Here is a 16,967-nt window from a genome sequence, read left to right as displayed (position 1 = left end):
GTTGTCATATTTATAATGTCTTCCAGCATTGCTGCTAAAATGTCAGGATGCATGCTGTTTGAGGCAGCATAGCCATATTTAAGCTGCATAATTTCTGACAGGAGTGAATCTTTGTCTTTCTTTGTTTTACTTTCTCTTTCATTTCTGTGTTGTCCTCTTCCAGAATAAGGCAACGGCTTAATGTCTTACTTAGGTCACCTATGATGGTTTTATTTGTTTTTTCAAGACTCATAAATTTAGTCTTGAAATATGATAGCTGTTCTTCAAGTTTTCTGTGCTTATTCCTTACTAACTCCTGTTTGGTTTTTAAAGATTCACATTCCTTTGACATTTTATTGACTTTTGCCATTATTTTTGCAAGTTCTTGTTGTAGCAATTTGTTTTCCCTCATTAGGTCTGTCATGTCTTTTTCACCCTGCAGTCCAGAAACTTTATATGACTGAGTATAAACCTTTGTCAAAGACTTAGGGAGCACTTCTTTATCACTGCTTTCTCCCGCTAGCTCAGCTGAAATTTCCTCACCAATGTGGTTTTCAGTTTCTGGTTCCCAAGGGAGGAAGACCTTAGGTGAATTTCACCAGAGTCAATTAGTGTAACAGCACTTATGTCTGTGTCTGAATTCCAAATGGGGAGAGCTGTTCATGACCCCCCACCCACCCCATTAAATGAACAGTACACCCACTAGAGGCATACAAAGACTGCTTTGGGGTGCTACTGGCATGCAAAATATTCTGATTGTTTCCATGATAACTTGTTTCAGAATAAATTTCTGCAGCATGGAGAAACTATAAAGAGTTACTGTAACTTTCAAGGACTACAGATTTTCTGGAGAATTCAGAATTTAGAGAGTACTTACAATTTCTGTTTTCAAGACCATATCTTTAAGTCAGCTTGTTCTGCCATTCTCATATAAGCTTTATATAACAAACAGTCATAGAATTTGTGTTGTACTTTTTAAACTGTATCAATATTTGACAATTGTTTTATGGGAGTAGTGTAAATTTCACTTTTTGGGAATCCTGAGAAGCTGCTGTCTTCTGGTGAGGTATCTTGAATCAAATACAATAGATTTATAGAGTCTTCCATGACAAAAATTTAAAAACAAAGTGTTATTTTTTTAGGATTTGTTATCATATTTCAGAGTTGGGCTGAATGTAATCAAACAAAAGAACAGAGATCTTCCATTCTGAATCCAGATGGTCATATCCTGATGTTAACACCGATGCATTTCTTCTATTTTGTGCCAGTGCAGTAAATATATCATCTGAGGTTTAGATATGGCCATTTCAGTTCAGCCTGGATAGCCATTTTGGATTACCTAAAATCCTTTGTTTTTAACAGATTTCCAAAATTCTCTTGAATAACTGATAATCTGCACATATAATTTCACTTACACTAACTCATTATTTTCATAAATCCACTGTATTAATTATGGCAATATATACTAGGTTATTCTACACCAATTATTACTCCAAATCCCTTGAAAGTTGAGCTCTACCTATAGTCAAAGATATAGTTCCTGGTGTTAAATTGTTTATAATAAAATTTAAAAAAAACCTATTAATTATTGAATCTGAGTATTAGAGACATAGAAGATATTATTACTCCTTTACTCCTTGAAATTTGGAATGAATACACCACCAATGATGAGTAAACCTGTTCTCTTGAATATCTATGGGACAAAGGAACCACAATCTACCATGTTGAATCTGGCTGCTGGCTGAGCAAATTTTCACATCAGAAAATAGTTCTTGCATTGTATTGAAACAGAAAAATAATGTAAAAGATTTGTGATAAGAAACATGATGTAGCCTTTTGGTCAAAGATATTTCATGGATGATGAACTAAACACACAGATATTCCTTGATTTAAATATTACTGCAATTACATTACATCCCAATCCTACATCACTATAATGTCTTCTGGTCATATGCAATGCTTCTGGCAACTGCTCTAACCTTGTGAGCCAAAATGCATAACTATTTTGTTTTTTTAGTAAGAGTTATTTTGTGATATGCAAAGTGAATAACCCACTTAATCCAGGATGAATGGGTCTGTGTGGTTATATCATCATATCCCTGTCCACTTAATCCAGGATGAATGGGTCTGTGTGGTTATATCATCATATCCCTGTTTGAGAGGTAAAAATAGGTGTCATCTTGTTCGACGCAATGGCTCAGTCATTTTAAGATACCACTTGAAGGCTCGTACTGGATCCTGTAGGTGGCCTTGAAAGGAAGTGTCCAGAATAGACACTGATGTCCATACAAAGGACTGGTTACTCATGGATGGAAGCTTGTTCTCAGTGAAAAACGAGGGAACCATCATAAGTGACACTGTCCTGTCGGAAGCGCACCTAACTCAGGTCCCCTAATATTGCACGTATTTCACTGATTCTGCCTGCTGCTGTTAATGTGAAAAGAATGCAGGTCTTGTATGAAAGGCAAGCCAAAGATACCCTTGAAAAAAAGTTCCAAAGGCATTTTCTTTAGCTAGGTTAGTATCAATGATAGGTTCCACCTGAGCACAGAGCCAATGTTTTTCACCATGTATAAACAAAGTTCAAGAGGAGGTAGGATAAGTCTTTGGTTTGTCCAATACCATCTCTATCATGATGACAAAAGGTGTCAGTGATCATGGAGCAGTAAGCTTTGACTGTGTCTGATGCTAACTTTTTCTCTTCAAGGAGCCAGAGGAGGAAGTTAGCTATTTCAGGTATATATGTCTGTAGTGGTTGAATGCCTTCTTGTGTGCACCACTGTATACAAATTTTCCATTTGCAGTCTTATGCTTAGATTGGAGGGCTTCAGCGATTCTCTTCATGACTGGTTGAGGGAACTGTTTATTTTTTAGGGCCTGTTTAATATGATGCAGATGTGTCAGTTCAGTACGTCTGGTTTTGAGGTCAAACAGCTGCCATCATGGTTGTTTGTGGGAATTTCTCTATTTACATGGAATTTGAGATTTTATATTGAGGTTACTGGTCCATGACTTTTCCCAACTGATTGGTGCAATGAGGACGAGGTGACACTACGATTTGCTTGCTTTGAATCACCTTTGTGATCATAGGTTTTGGAAGATAGTAACATGCATCTTAGCTATTCTAATCTATGGATAGCATCTACTGCCCAGGATAATGGATCTGTGACTGGTGATACAAAGGTTGGGAGCTTGATATTCCACCTTGTCACAAACAGGTCCTCCAATAGTCAGTCCATCAGATGCATATCTGAATAAACCAAGGGATGGAGAAACCATTCGCTCTATATAACTGACTGTTCTGGGACAAAGAACCTGCTATTACTTTTAGACATCCAGGTACATGTTGGATGTGGATTTTTGTTGTTGACACCACGTTAGAAAGACCCATTTCAGTAAGCGGAGTTCTGGGGACTTGGTTCCTCCTGGTCATTTGAGATAAAGCACTACTGTAGAGCTGTTGAATGTGATGAGGACTCCCTTTCCAGTTAAAAATTCCTGCCACCAGTGAAAGGCTTTCAAAATGGCCTTTATCTCAAGGATACTGATATGTAAATGCTGGTCCTGGGGAGACCACACACCACTGGCCTCCCAAAAAGGCAGTATTAGGTGTTCTCTCCAGCCTTTTGTACAGACTGTGATCCCTGGCAGTTGTACTTGCAGAGGTATACCTGCTTTGAGTTAACTTTGTTTGCTCCAAGTCTGCAGATGGTACCTTATATCTGTGCAAATGGGCAGCAGTTGGTCCCGTGGGCAAACTTTTGGCCTCCATTTGGATAAAAGAATCATTTCTAACCATGCATATAAAGGTGACCTGTGGATGACAGGGTCTGCTACCATGTTGAGCACGCCTAGAAGGCAAAGAGATTCATGTGTGGAGAGAGATTCCCTTGAGAGTAATGAAGCCACCATGAAGCCACCATGATCCTGATTTCAATGCTCATTCCTGAGGGAGACATACTCTGTTTTCCTGTGCATTGAGTTCCATACCTAAATGAACAAATTGCTCAGATGGTACTAGTTTGGATTTGTCCCTGTTGACAAGAAAACACAGACTAAGCAGTGTGACAAGGGTTATCATATATTGTTCCAATATATACCGCACCTGATGTTTTTGCAGATATTGTCCAGATAACTTGATGCAACTGCCTTGGAGATGGTCAAGACATAAGCCATAACACATTTCATCAGATGAGTGAAGTCCCAGGGAATGCTGGTAAGTCCAAATGGAAGCATTCAGAATTCATAAACAATGTTGGTGTAGGCAAAATGCAAAAATATTCTGGAAGCCTTATGAATAGGGACAGGAAGATATGTGTCTTTCAGTCCACACTAATTGCAAAGTCTCCCTCTTGAATGACATTCAATATACACCAGGAAGTGCTCTGAAAGTGACATCGAGACCAATAATTGTCATGGCAAATCTTGTCCCAGTTGGCAGCAAAGAACTGAAGCCTTCCTAATACCCAAATCTGTGGGAAGGGCAAGGCAGAGATATAATTTTTTGAGTGGTGGAGGAGGCCGTGTAGAGAAAGATCACTACTTCTCTTTTGTTCACGACAACCATGGTTTTCGCCTAGAGGAACTATAATTATAGGTCAACTTGTCAGTGGTTTACGTTCGAGTCATGTCGCTTGGTTTCTTTTGTTGGTTTCACAAAATGTCCAAGTATAAGTGTTGTGCTTGAAGGGCAGGAAAATTCATCTCTTTTATGGCTTGTTTGTGTACTTTGTCGATCTGGCCAATAATAGTAGATTACAGGATAATAGTTGTGATAGTACATGGCCTTATCTTGATCCTTAATGAAGGGGGAGGTGGAGAGCAGTGCATCTCATTCAGCCAATTGTAAATTTGCAGCTGCTGTGATGGCACTGGCTAAATTGTGTTGCTGAGCTCTGTTCAAGACTGGGCCCTTTTGGAGACCAACTCCCATTCATATATCATGGAATCCAGAGTAAGAGATGAGCTCTGTTCAAGACCTGGGACCTTTTGGAGACCATCTCCCATTCATATATCATGGAATCCAGAGTAAGCAATGAGCTCTGTTCAAGACCTAGGCCCTTTTGGAGACCAACTCCCATTCATATATCATGAAATCCAGAGTAAGCAATGAGCTCTGTTCAAGACCTGGGGCCTTTTGGAGACCAACTCCCATACATATACATTTATCATGGAATCCAGAGTAAGAGATGAGCTCTGTTCCACCTGTTGGAAGAAAGCCATTGATACTAAGTCCAACATAGAGTCCACAGCTATCACAATGCAGATCAGTTGTTGAGTGCCACTGAAAGGTGTTCAATCCATATGAACAGAGCCTGGCTTTGTCATGTCCCAGTCAACTGCTGGGGTTTTTGAATGAAAAACCAGCATATGGCAAAAGTAGAACTGCCAACAAAAAGTGAGATGGAAGGTGTTTCGTGAGAAAACAAAATGGGTGAAGCTGATGTAAACTGTTCAAAATGTCTGCGATTCTGCCAGACTGGGTAAGAAATTTTAAGGTGGATACTTCCTTCCTGGACAAAGTCAGTATAGAGCTATGCCTTATAGCATGACCCGGACACAAAGTCAGTACAGTGCTATGCCTTATAGCTTGACCTGGACACAAAGTCAGTACAGAGCTATGCCTTATAGCTTGACATGGACACAAAATCAGTATAGAGCTACGCCTTATAGCTTGACATGGACACAAAGTCAGTACAGTGCTATGCCTTATAGCTTGACATGGACACAAAGTCAGTACAGTGCTATGCCTTATAGCTTGACATGGACACAAAGTCAGTGCAGTGCTGTGCCTTATAGCTTGACATGGACACAAAGTCAGTGCAGTGCTGTGCCTTATAGCTTGACATGGACACAAAGTCAGTACAGAGCTATGCCTTATAGCATGGCCTGGACTAAGCAGACAAATTTGACCACAACAATTCACCAAACTACCTGTGAGAGATCAAGGATGACCCATACAGGTAAAAGCAATTAAGTGTGGCATCCAGACACTAAATGTATGAGCAGAGAAAACTCACCTGTATGTTGCTAGTCATTGTGGAATTATACATATATTAAGGTGCTTGGCCAAGATCATATGTCCTGAAAGTGTTACATATATGCCAAAAACTGAATATATGTAAACATTTTTAGTCACTGGTTTGCATACCTTTGAGCTTAAATTTAATGAATATTTATAAAACTGACCTCAGAGATTCATATTCTGACTTGAACATGATGAGAAAAACAAGACATCGAAAAAGTTGCACATATTACTTGGTTTCCTCTTTTTGCACAAATTACAAGTGGATATAGACACAAACAAGCATATAATACAAAACATCTCATTTCAAAGCATTTTTAAATGAAGCTTTCTGTGAAACTTGACATAAAGGAATAATATGACCTATAACGAACATATATAATTGGACACGGTAATTTGTGGAACATACACAAGATTAACGTTTTCCTAATTAAAATTCTGAAAACATTTTACTATTTAATCTGATCAAAGCTATTTGCCAGTATTCAGTGGTCAGGTATACACATGTGATTTTTTTAAAAATATGTTAATTAACCAATGTTTCATTTAAAAACTACATTTGTAATGCATATAACTTGGACACAAAATCCCAACTAAGACGGCAAAAGATCTATAAATATTACAAAATATTTTTTTTAAAAACATTGCGTGCGATGTTGGAAAATCCATAACTTCATAACAAATGTAAACAGAAGCAAAATAAATAAATCGGTGGAGAGAAGAATAAAATGTATTATGTCAAACAGTTCTGCATACAACATGAGATAACACAGACATAATGAATTTTTGTGTCTTAGAGATAGTCAAAGCAGCATAGTACTTGCTGCACATGGACAAATTTTACTGCATTAAGTACAAGTACAAAAGCCATTACTAAATCTTACGTTAAATGCAGCTCTCATAATGCACAAACAGTAATATTTTTGTTTGTCCTGACATGCGGCTGCCATGTTAACCACCATTTTTACAGATTCAACCAAGCCTATATAAATCTACAGTGAAAGAACATCCCTTCTTCAGAAACACAAGTTCTAACATTAAAATTAATACAACCAATGGTCTAACTTAACTATGTTACCTTTGACTCAGACGAAACTTCTGCTTCCTGAGCAAAACTGGTGCTCCTCTGATTGTAGTCACATTTGGTTCCACATATAACAACTTTGGAACTCCATGGACACAAACAATGTGCAAGTGCTTGTAGCCAATATCTGTGCAAGTTTTAATGACGTAAGGCAGTTTTATGTGCTTCAGTCGGGATGTTCAGAGAACTATTTGAGTGCCACAATAAAAGATGCCCATGTGAACCAATGGATTCAGCTTAGGACATTGCAGACACGAAATTCAATACACTGAAATTATGACTTGTAGTTTCAAAATATGAACCTTTATTAAATGCTGTATCTATGTAATAAAAAGTTTTTAGCATGTTATATTATATGTGGGCTATTATTTTCTTCTTGGTGTCTTTGTTTTAATTATACATGACAATAAGTAGTACCCAGCTTGGTGTCTTTGTTTTAATTATACATGGCAATAAATAGTACCCAGTTTGGTGTCTTTGTTTTAATTATACATGACAATAAGTAATACCCAGTTTGGTGTCTTTGTTTTAATTATACATGGCAATAAATAGTACCCAGTTTGGTGTCTTTGTTTTAATTATACATGACAATAAATAGTATCCAGTTTGGTGTCTTTGTTTTAATTACACATGACAATAAATAGCACCCAGCTTGGTGTATCTGTTTTAATTATACATGACAATAAATAGTACCCAGTTTGGTGGACAAGATAAGTGACTAATATTTCCGGGTCTTACAGTTTGCAAAGTTTTAAAGGTATGTTTTTCTGGCTTTTGATAATACGTTATTTTGTCTTTAATAACTTCATAATAATGTATTTTGTTGCTCTTAACTTTGATAAAATTACATACAGCTGCTTCAAGGAATGTGATGATGATGATGTAACAAAATGGCAGTATACAAAAAGCCCAAATATTTTAATTATTTTGCTCTCATTAATGGATGCAAAAATTGGTATTTGAATTATTACTGCATTTATATATCTACATTTGGCTGGTCTAAGATAAACTTTTATCATAATGTTTTCACTCTAAAGTCAGTCAGTGGCAGAAGTACCCATCATTTCGGCCAAGCACTAAAAGTGTTTGTCTGCTGAATCGAAATTCTTCTAAAATAAAGGACCACCTGTCAATAATGTGGATATTCAGCGAAAATCAGGAGCTCTGACTATTTTGTTGCAACTTGCAGCCATAAAGTTGTTCTCCACCCAAGCCAGTTAATAATAATAATAATAATAATAATAATTCTTATTCTTATTCTTATTATAGGCTTACTATATACTACCTGCATATACTACTTGCATATTTATTGCCAAAGTCAACATTACCAGTTAAAGATGGGGTGATATGGAATGATCTGCCAGAGTCATTAGCCAATCAAATTCAAGAATTTTATTAAAATAGAGATGCAATACAGTGCACACTAATCCATGTTGTTGTTGTTGTTGTTGTTGTTGTTGTAGGGTTTAACACCATTTTTCAGCACACGATAGGCTATACATGGCGGCCAGTATTAATGGTGGAGGAAGAACCCGGAAAAACACTGGAAAGAACCACCGACCCACGAGAAGCTACTGGCAAGCTTTATCACATACCCACATTAGCCGAATCCGAGACTCGAACTAATCTATGTATAGTTCACCCAAAACTATTATCATAAATATATACTTGTAATCATGTTCATACTGCAGATTTAAAACTCTAATAATTTTTAATCAAAGAGTGAAACAACTTACTTGTTCAACACTTTAGCTTCCAGCCTGCTTCTAGCAGTGTTTTTAATGGCTGATATATCTGTCAGATCAGGGTATTTTTTCTCCTTGCTCTTCCCTTTGCCCTTCCCTTTCCCTTTGCCCTTTCCTTTGCCTTTTGACCCCAAATCCACTCCTGTGGCAGCCTCAATGTCTGCTAGGAGCTCTGGATCCTGCCAATCAGGAACTGTTTCTAGAACAAATTAAACAAATTCTGAGGAATGTTATTCTTTCCTTTAGTAATGCTTTCATTCATATTTAACAGTCCTATGGACCTTTAGTAATGCTTTCCCTCATATTTAACAGTCCCTCAGACCTTTAGTAACGCTTTCCCTAGTAATGCTTTCCCTCATATTTAACAGTCCCATGGATCTTTAGTAATGCTTTCCCTAGTAATGCTTTCCCTCATATTTAACAGTCCCATGGACCTTTAGTAATGCTTTCCCTAATAATGCTTTCCCTCATATTTAACAGTCCCATGGGCCTTTGGTAATGCTTTCCCTCATATTTAACAGTCCCATGGACCTTTGGTAATGCTTTCCCTAGTAATGCTTTCCCTCATATTTAACAGTCCCATGTACCTTTAGTAATGTTTTCCCTTATATTTAACAGCCCCATGGAAATTTAGTAATGCTTTCATTCATATTTAACAGTCCCATGGACCTTTAGTAATGTTTTCCCTCATATTTAACAGTCCCATGGACCTTTAGTAATGCTTTCCCTAATAATGTTTTCCCTCATATTTAACAGTCCTATGTACCTTTAGTAATGTTTTCCCTTATATTTAACAGCCCCATGGAAATTTAGTAATGCTTTCATTCATATTTAACAGTCCCATGGACCTTTAGTAATGTTTTCTCTCATATTTAACAGTCCCATGGGCCTTTAGTAATGCTTTCCCTCATATTTAACAGTCCCATGGACCTTTAGTAATGCTTTCCCTAATAATGTTTTCCCTCATATTTAACAGTCCCATGGACCTTTAGTAATGCTTTCCCTAGCAATGCTTTCCCTCATATTTAACAGTCCCATGGACCTTTAGTAATGCTTTCCCTAGTAATGCTTTCCCTCATATTTAAAAGTCCCATGGACCTTTAGTAATGCTTTCCCTGGTAATGCTTTCCCTCATTTAACAGTCCCATGGACCTTTAGTAATGCTTTCCCTAGTAATGCTTTCCCTCATATTTAACAGTCCCATGGACCTTTAGTAATGCTTTCCCTAATAATGCTTTCCCTCATATTTAACAGTCCCATGGGCCTTTAGTAATGCTTTCCCTCATATTTAATAGTCCTATGTACCTTTAGTAATGTTTTCCCTTATATTTAACAGCCCCATGGAAATTTAGTAATGCTTTCACCCAACACATGACCGGGGCCACTAAATTTTAAGTTTGCAGGATTTTCGTGACTTTTAGCTTTTCTTTTATTCCACCTCCTTTATTTGATTCAAAAGACATAATTTATGTAATAATACAAAGGAGGCCAGCTTTTAATTCAGTGCAACAACCGGAAGTCAGTTATCAAAACACGGTCGGCACTTAATTAGGTCCTCAGAGAAATGCTCGTGGACATAGCTGTTATGGTAGATTGACGCATTTTACATTTAATTACAAGAGGACACATTCAATTTATGACGATTACACTTAAAAGGAACTAAAAGATAGAACTAGAACACAAATTTCAAAAGATTGTTTTTAAATTTAATTTGTATTTATTTACTAAAGTACTGCCTCCACTCTGTGTAAGTGACATTTTCATTGATCGAAATTTCCTTACATATTGTTAATTGTGGTGTACTAGAAATGTCGTCTGGAAAATAAATGTAAAAAATTGCAAGACCTATTTTTAAATTTGATATTTCATAGTGCTGATTACAATTTCCAGGTCCTACCTACCATTTTCGACAATAAAATGAGTGATACATCAAAGTTTCAGTTACCAATTTTGATTGCAATTTTCTTCAAGTTCAACAAATAGGGATACATTTTTGGGGTATTTTCTAGTTTAAAAAATGGGATCCACGCCTGACCCTGCTTTATAAGCGGGTTTGGGAGTTATCAGGGTGCAAGTTATCGAGTGAGTGGTGTAACCGACAATATACTAGCTAGTAATAATTATTATTAAAATATTATCCATGTGAAACTTATTCAAGTTCTAATGTCTAGTTTCAATATAGTGTGAAGAAAATACATATAATGGCAAAAACATTTTTCTTCGCAATCGCGTCGAAACAAATAAAATTTATGTCAATTAAAAAAATCTATTGGACAGGGTTAGAAACCACTCCACTGGTCAAATTTTGTAGAACTACTGGTCTGATGTCCTGATTCTGTCACATGTACTTATAGTGGACTGGGAATGGTTCAATTTAGGCAGTTAATCATTTAGAGTGGTCTTGACAGCTAAATTGTCCTTGTAAATACAATGCCTCTAGATTTAATTATCAGCACTGCACCTCAGCTTTGAAAACCATTAACATGTAAAACTACACTGTAAAATTACCATCTTGTTTTGTTGCCTCTTCTTTTACAAGTTTCTCAATACCTTGGGGATCACATGGTTGACCCAAATCATTTCTGGCAATAATTTTCCCATGAAAAGGACACTGTCAAAAAAAGAACACTTTTAAGTCAACAATTCATAAGAAAATTTTATAGATTCCTTGCTCTATCAGATAAAACAAACATATATATAAATAAATATAGGTTATTGGCAACAGACCCTGAAACAGGTAATTTTATCAATCAGCATTTCATCTGCATTTCATTTGCATTCCATTTGTACTACAGCTATCATCTGGTAATAACGGTCTCAGAAACACATTCTAATTTTATGTTTATCTCTTCCATTCATTGTTTCCTTTTGTTTTCCTTCATTTAGACTGCACTGACCAAGTTGTGATTTTGATAGTATGAAATGGAGAGAACTATTAGTACTGTCTTATTAAAATAGTGCTTGGAATAAAATAGAAATTAATAAAACTCAAAAGACAGAACTGAATTTATGATGAATAAAATATAACTGCAACTACTATAGATGTTAAAATAAAGTTGTAAATATTGTCAGCATATTTTCTTTTTTTATTCAAAAAATAAAAATGATGCAGATAACAATAATGGTGAAAATGACATCACATTAATTGAAGTTAGAACAAAAGTTTAAGGTTTTCAAGTTATGAAAAATTGTCAGTATAAAGAATCTGATACAGTAGTCCCCCTCTTGAACGGCCCCCCGACCAGTGGCCACCTGCTCCTTACGGACAGAATCCGTTGGCACCGACAAGTTTGTGTTCAAAAGTACCCCTCATGAAAGGCCACCCAGGCTAATGCGATCAGTGGCCAGCATATTAGTGCAATAATATAAAATGTACCCCTCACAAGTGGCCACATTTTATTTTAATATGTATCCAGAACCAGTATTTTATTCATAACATGTGTTAAGTAATCCGATTTCTGTTTCCCATGTCAGGTTTTCATTACTGAAAGAAGTGTTGACTAAAGTACATGAACCACTAAGGTTAATATTATATCATTTACGCCTCATGAGAAGCCACATTTATTCCATAAAGCCGAGAAAGACTCAAATTTTAATCCATACAAAAGGGTAAGTACACATAATCCAATTAGCCTTACTGCTGTGTTATCATGAGATGTCAGGTTTAGTCACTCTGATAATTGTTAAGATTACAATTATTGAATAGTAGTAACAGCTGAGAAGTGGCAGTATCAATGTACAATACACAAGTCAGCAGGAAAATGGTTTGATAACCTTTATGGCTTCCCTGAGAAAGATGTTGAGCTTGTTCACTTTGATAATTTGTGGCTATTACTACTGACAATAATTGTCAAGATTACAAATCTTAATGGCTGCAAGGTCCAATATGCATGATGTTAATAGTACATAATGAAGCCATTTTGGCTTCTCTCACTTAGTGTAAACAAATGTATAAAAACAATAGGGTACCAGACTATGACTAACGAATCACCTGACAAAATCGCTTCCTTTAAAAACACATGGCAATTTGTTTAAATGCATAAAAAAAATTCTTATCAGTCTTGTAGTTGGCAACTTGAATAACTTACTGCAAAAAGATCAACATGTCATTGAGGAAAAGAAAAATTCTCAGTATAGAAGAGAAAGTGAAAGTAATTCAACTGACCGTAGGGGGTGGGGGTGGTAAGGATTCTTGCAGAAAACTGTGATGTCGGAAAGACTCAGATAAATAATATCATGAAAGATAAGGAAACAATTCTGCAAAAGTGGGAAGGCAGAATGGATGGAGAAAGGAAAATTGTTTGAGCCAGGAGATGTTTGCATCCTGATTTGAATGACAAGGTTTTTGAATGGTTTTGCACTGTGTGTGCTAAGATAATTCCACATACCGGTCGAATGATACAAGAATAAGCAACTATAATGTCAAATTGAAATGGGATATGGAGACTTTACTGCAAGTGATGGACGGTTGCACAGATTTAAAGTCTGACACAATAATAAGTGTTCTGTCCTTAGTGGAGAATCAGCTGATGATAATAATGAAGTTGTTGAAGATTGGAACAAAAGACTAAGCGATATATGCAGGGGATATGACAGCAAGGATATTTTTTATTGTGATGAGACTGGTTTGTTATTTAGACTGTTACCAACAAAGTGACAGATGATGTGATCTGTAACATAATTATAAAGAAAGTTTTAAAACTATATCAATGGTTATTCATAACATTCTTTTGAAAATTATAAATCAGTTTGTTTTACATTTATTTCACAACATGCATATGATTTTTAAATGAAAATGTTAAATGTTTTAGAATTAAATGTACTTGTGACTTTCTTCATATGTATTTACTATTTGCATTTGTCATCCCCGTCTAGAAAGGCCACCCTCATTATAAGGTAACTTCCCTGCTGCAATTGGGGTGGCCTTATAAGAGGGGGACTACTATACAGGATTATCATGCTAAAGAGATTCTGACCATGGACATTTTTTGACAATCCAGTTATGAAATACTTTTATGTTTGGTTTCATTTTCATTCATCATTAATTGCTCTGAGTTTTGCAGTTGTTTTCTTCATTTCCACATTTTGCATTCTTCATTCTGTCTGCATTCATTCTGCATTTCATTACATCAATTCTGTATTTTATTTGCATTTATTTTCTATTTCATTATGTTTATTCAATTTCCATTTGCCTTCTGCTTTCATTTCAGCAGTAGAACTATTTCAGGGTCTTTACGATCTAATACTTTTTGTTATAAAACAATCTTTGGCATAACGGGGACAAATCTCATCACAGCACACTGCACCAGCCGAACTCTGAATCTGCATAGGATGCTTGCGATGGGAATAGAAACATGGTGGAGTTTGTGATATTGGTATGTATAGCTTTAAGGAACTGATATGAAGTATATAGGGACATTGATGACTGATAATCAAAAAGTAGGATTCTGATAATTGCTTTGATCAAAAGTGCAGCCAATACTCTATGCATGCACAGTAGGAAGTGGGTATGAGGTATATGTGCATAAGTGCAGCCAATACTACATGCATGCACAGTAGGAAGTGGGTAAGAGGTATATGGGCATAATAATTGCAGCCAACACTCCAAGCATGCACAGTAGTAAGTGGTAAGTGGTATATGGGCATAATAATTGCAGCCAATACTCTATGCATGCACAGTAGGAAGTGGGCATGAGGTATATGGGCATAATAATTGCAGCCAACACTCCAAGCATGCACAGTAGTAAGTGGTAAGAGGTATATGGGCATAATAATTGCAGCCAATACTCTATGCATGCACAGTAGGAAGTGGGTATGAGGTATATGGGCATAATAAGTGCAGCCAATACTACATGCAAGCTCAGTAGGAAGTGGGTATGAGGTATATTGGCATAATAATTGCAGCCAAAACTACATGCATGCACAGTAGGAAGTGGGTATGAGGTATATGGGCATAATAAGTGAATACATTAATGTAGTGACACAAATTTTGGGGGGTTGGGGGCAAAAAGCAAAGCTACAAATTTGTTAAATTTGTATTCAGTAGTTAGCAATGGCCCAGCAAACAAAACTATGAATCACACTGAGCAATGGCCCTGCAAGTGAGACTGTGAATCACACTGTGCAATGGCCCTGCAAGTGAGACTGTGAATCACACTGAGCAATGACCCTGCAAGTGAGACTGTGAATCACACTGTGGAATGGCCCTGCAAGTGAGACTGTGAATCACACTGACCAATGGCCCTGTAAGTGAGACTGTGAAGAGACTGTGAATCACACTGAGTAATGACCCTGCAAGTGAGACTGTGAATCACACTGAGCAATGGCCTTGCAAGTGAGACTGTGAATCACACTGAGCAATGACCCTGCAAGTGAGACTGTGAATCACAATGAGCAATGGCCATGCAAGTTGAGACTGTGAATCACACAGAGCAATGGCCCTGCAAGTGAGACTGTGAATCACAATGAGCAATGGCCATGCAAGTTGAGACTGTGAATCACACAGAGCAATGGCCCTGCAAGTGAGACTGTGAATCACACTGAGCAATGACCCTGCAAGTGAGACTGTGAATCACACTGAGCAATGACCCTGCAAGTGAGACTGTGAATCACACTGTGGAATGGCCCTGCAAGTGAGACTGTGAATCACACTGACCAATGGCCCTGTAAGTGAGACTGTGAAGAGACTGTGAATCACACTGAGTAATGACCCTGCAAGTGAGACTGTGAATCACACTGAGCAATGGCCTTGCAAGTTGAGACTGTGAATCACACTGAGCAATGGCCTTGCAAGTGAGACTGTGAATCACACTGAGTAATGGCCCTCCAAGTGAGACTGTGAATCACACTGAGTAATGGCCCTCCAAGTGAGACTGTGAATCACACTGAGCAATGACCCTGCTGACAGAAAAGTGAAATTATACAAGAAATACTCCAGATAATCAGCCTTAATGGATGATGGGGAGTTTCACAAAATATTAACAAAGAATATACATCTCTACAGGCATATAAAGTTCACTCTCTGAATGCAAACAATACAGACTCAGTGTTTGATCACATCTCTCTCTCTCTCCCCAGTCATCTGAATAGCTTCATGCAACAACATACCTAATATCTGTTATAATTTTAGTAGTATCAGTATCACTGGAAGTGACATTAATGTCTGAGCAAAGACCTACATTATATGGGACCCAATGAAGGGCCAAAGAAGGATACACTGTTTAGTTTTTAAACTACATTTTTCAATTCAATTATAAACAGATCAAATTTTGAATTTATTACCCGTTAATATACAAATAGGCTGAAATTAGCTCCTTTGGGAATGTACATCATTAGACTCAAACATTGATATCCAAAAGACAATGTTGTTTAGAAAATAAAATATTAAAATATTACATATTTCTTCACTATACCTTAACTCTGTCCATTCTTTCACACAATTTGCCATTTGGTAGGGGTGCTCGACATTTCCATTTAACAGGTTCAAATTTTCCAGCATAGGTATATGTCCTCCTTGTAAGGGCAGCAAGATCCTCAGAGGCCACCGCTTCATTGACCTCACCAGGGGTCCAGAAGCGATGTAAAGAGTCAAATCTAGAAGGAAAAAAGTTGAAACGTGTTTATGAAACATGGAAGAATGTCAGTAGCTAAAAACTGAACTCAATGCCAAACTTAACCAGATGAATGTCACTAACTAAAAATTGAACTCAATGCCAAACTAAACCAGATCAATGCTAGTAGCTAAAAACTGAACTCAATGCCAAACTTAACCAGATGAACATCACTAACTAAAAATTGAACTCAATGCCAAACTTAACCAGATCAATGTCAGTAGCTAAAAAATGAACTCAATGCCAAACTTAACCAGATGAACGTCAGTAGCTAAAAACTGAACTCAATGCCAAACTTAACCAGATGAACGTCAGTAGCTAAAAACTGAACTCAATGCCAAACCTAACCAGATGAACGTCAGTAGCTAAAAAATGAACTCAATGCCAAACTTAACCAGATGAATGTCAGTAGCTAAAAAATTGAACTCAATGCCAAACTTAACCAGATGAACATCAGTAGCTAAAAAATGAATTCAGTGCCAAACTTAACCAGATGAACGTCAGTAGCTAAAAACTGAACTCAG

The 16,967-nt window shown here is 36.9% G+C and overlaps 1 protein-coding gene across 2 annotated transcripts in view; it reads right to left on the bottom strand.

Moving 5' to 3' along the window:
• The window catches only part of LOC149794738 (UV-stimulated scaffold protein A-like), a 72,234-nt gene that overhangs the window by 10,320 nt on the left and 44,947 nt on the right, over positions 1-16,967 (bottom strand). For both annotated transcript variants that reach the window (XM_089964355.1, XM_089964356.1), the window contains exons 11-13: positions 16,246-16,426; positions 11,342-11,444; positions 8,825-9,032 (exon numbers count right to left, since the gene is read on the bottom strand). In XM_089964355.1, the coding sequence (XP_089820481.1) occupies positions 8,825-9,032; positions 11,342-11,444; positions 16,246-16,426 (492 nt within the window). The remainder of the gene's footprint in view (positions 1-8,824; positions 9,033-11,341; positions 11,445-16,245; positions 16,427-16,967) is intronic.

This window comes from Sinohyriopsis cumingii, chromosome 7, assembly GCF_028554795.1.
Source record: "Sinohyriopsis cumingii isolate HCF-2022 chromosome 7, ASM2855479v2, whole genome shotgun sequence".
In the NCBI taxonomy this organism is placed as follows: Eukaryota; Metazoa; Mollusca; class Bivalvia; order Unionida; family Unionidae; genus Sinohyriopsis; species Sinohyriopsis cumingii.
This window is presented reverse-complemented; position numbering and strand designations above follow the sequence as displayed.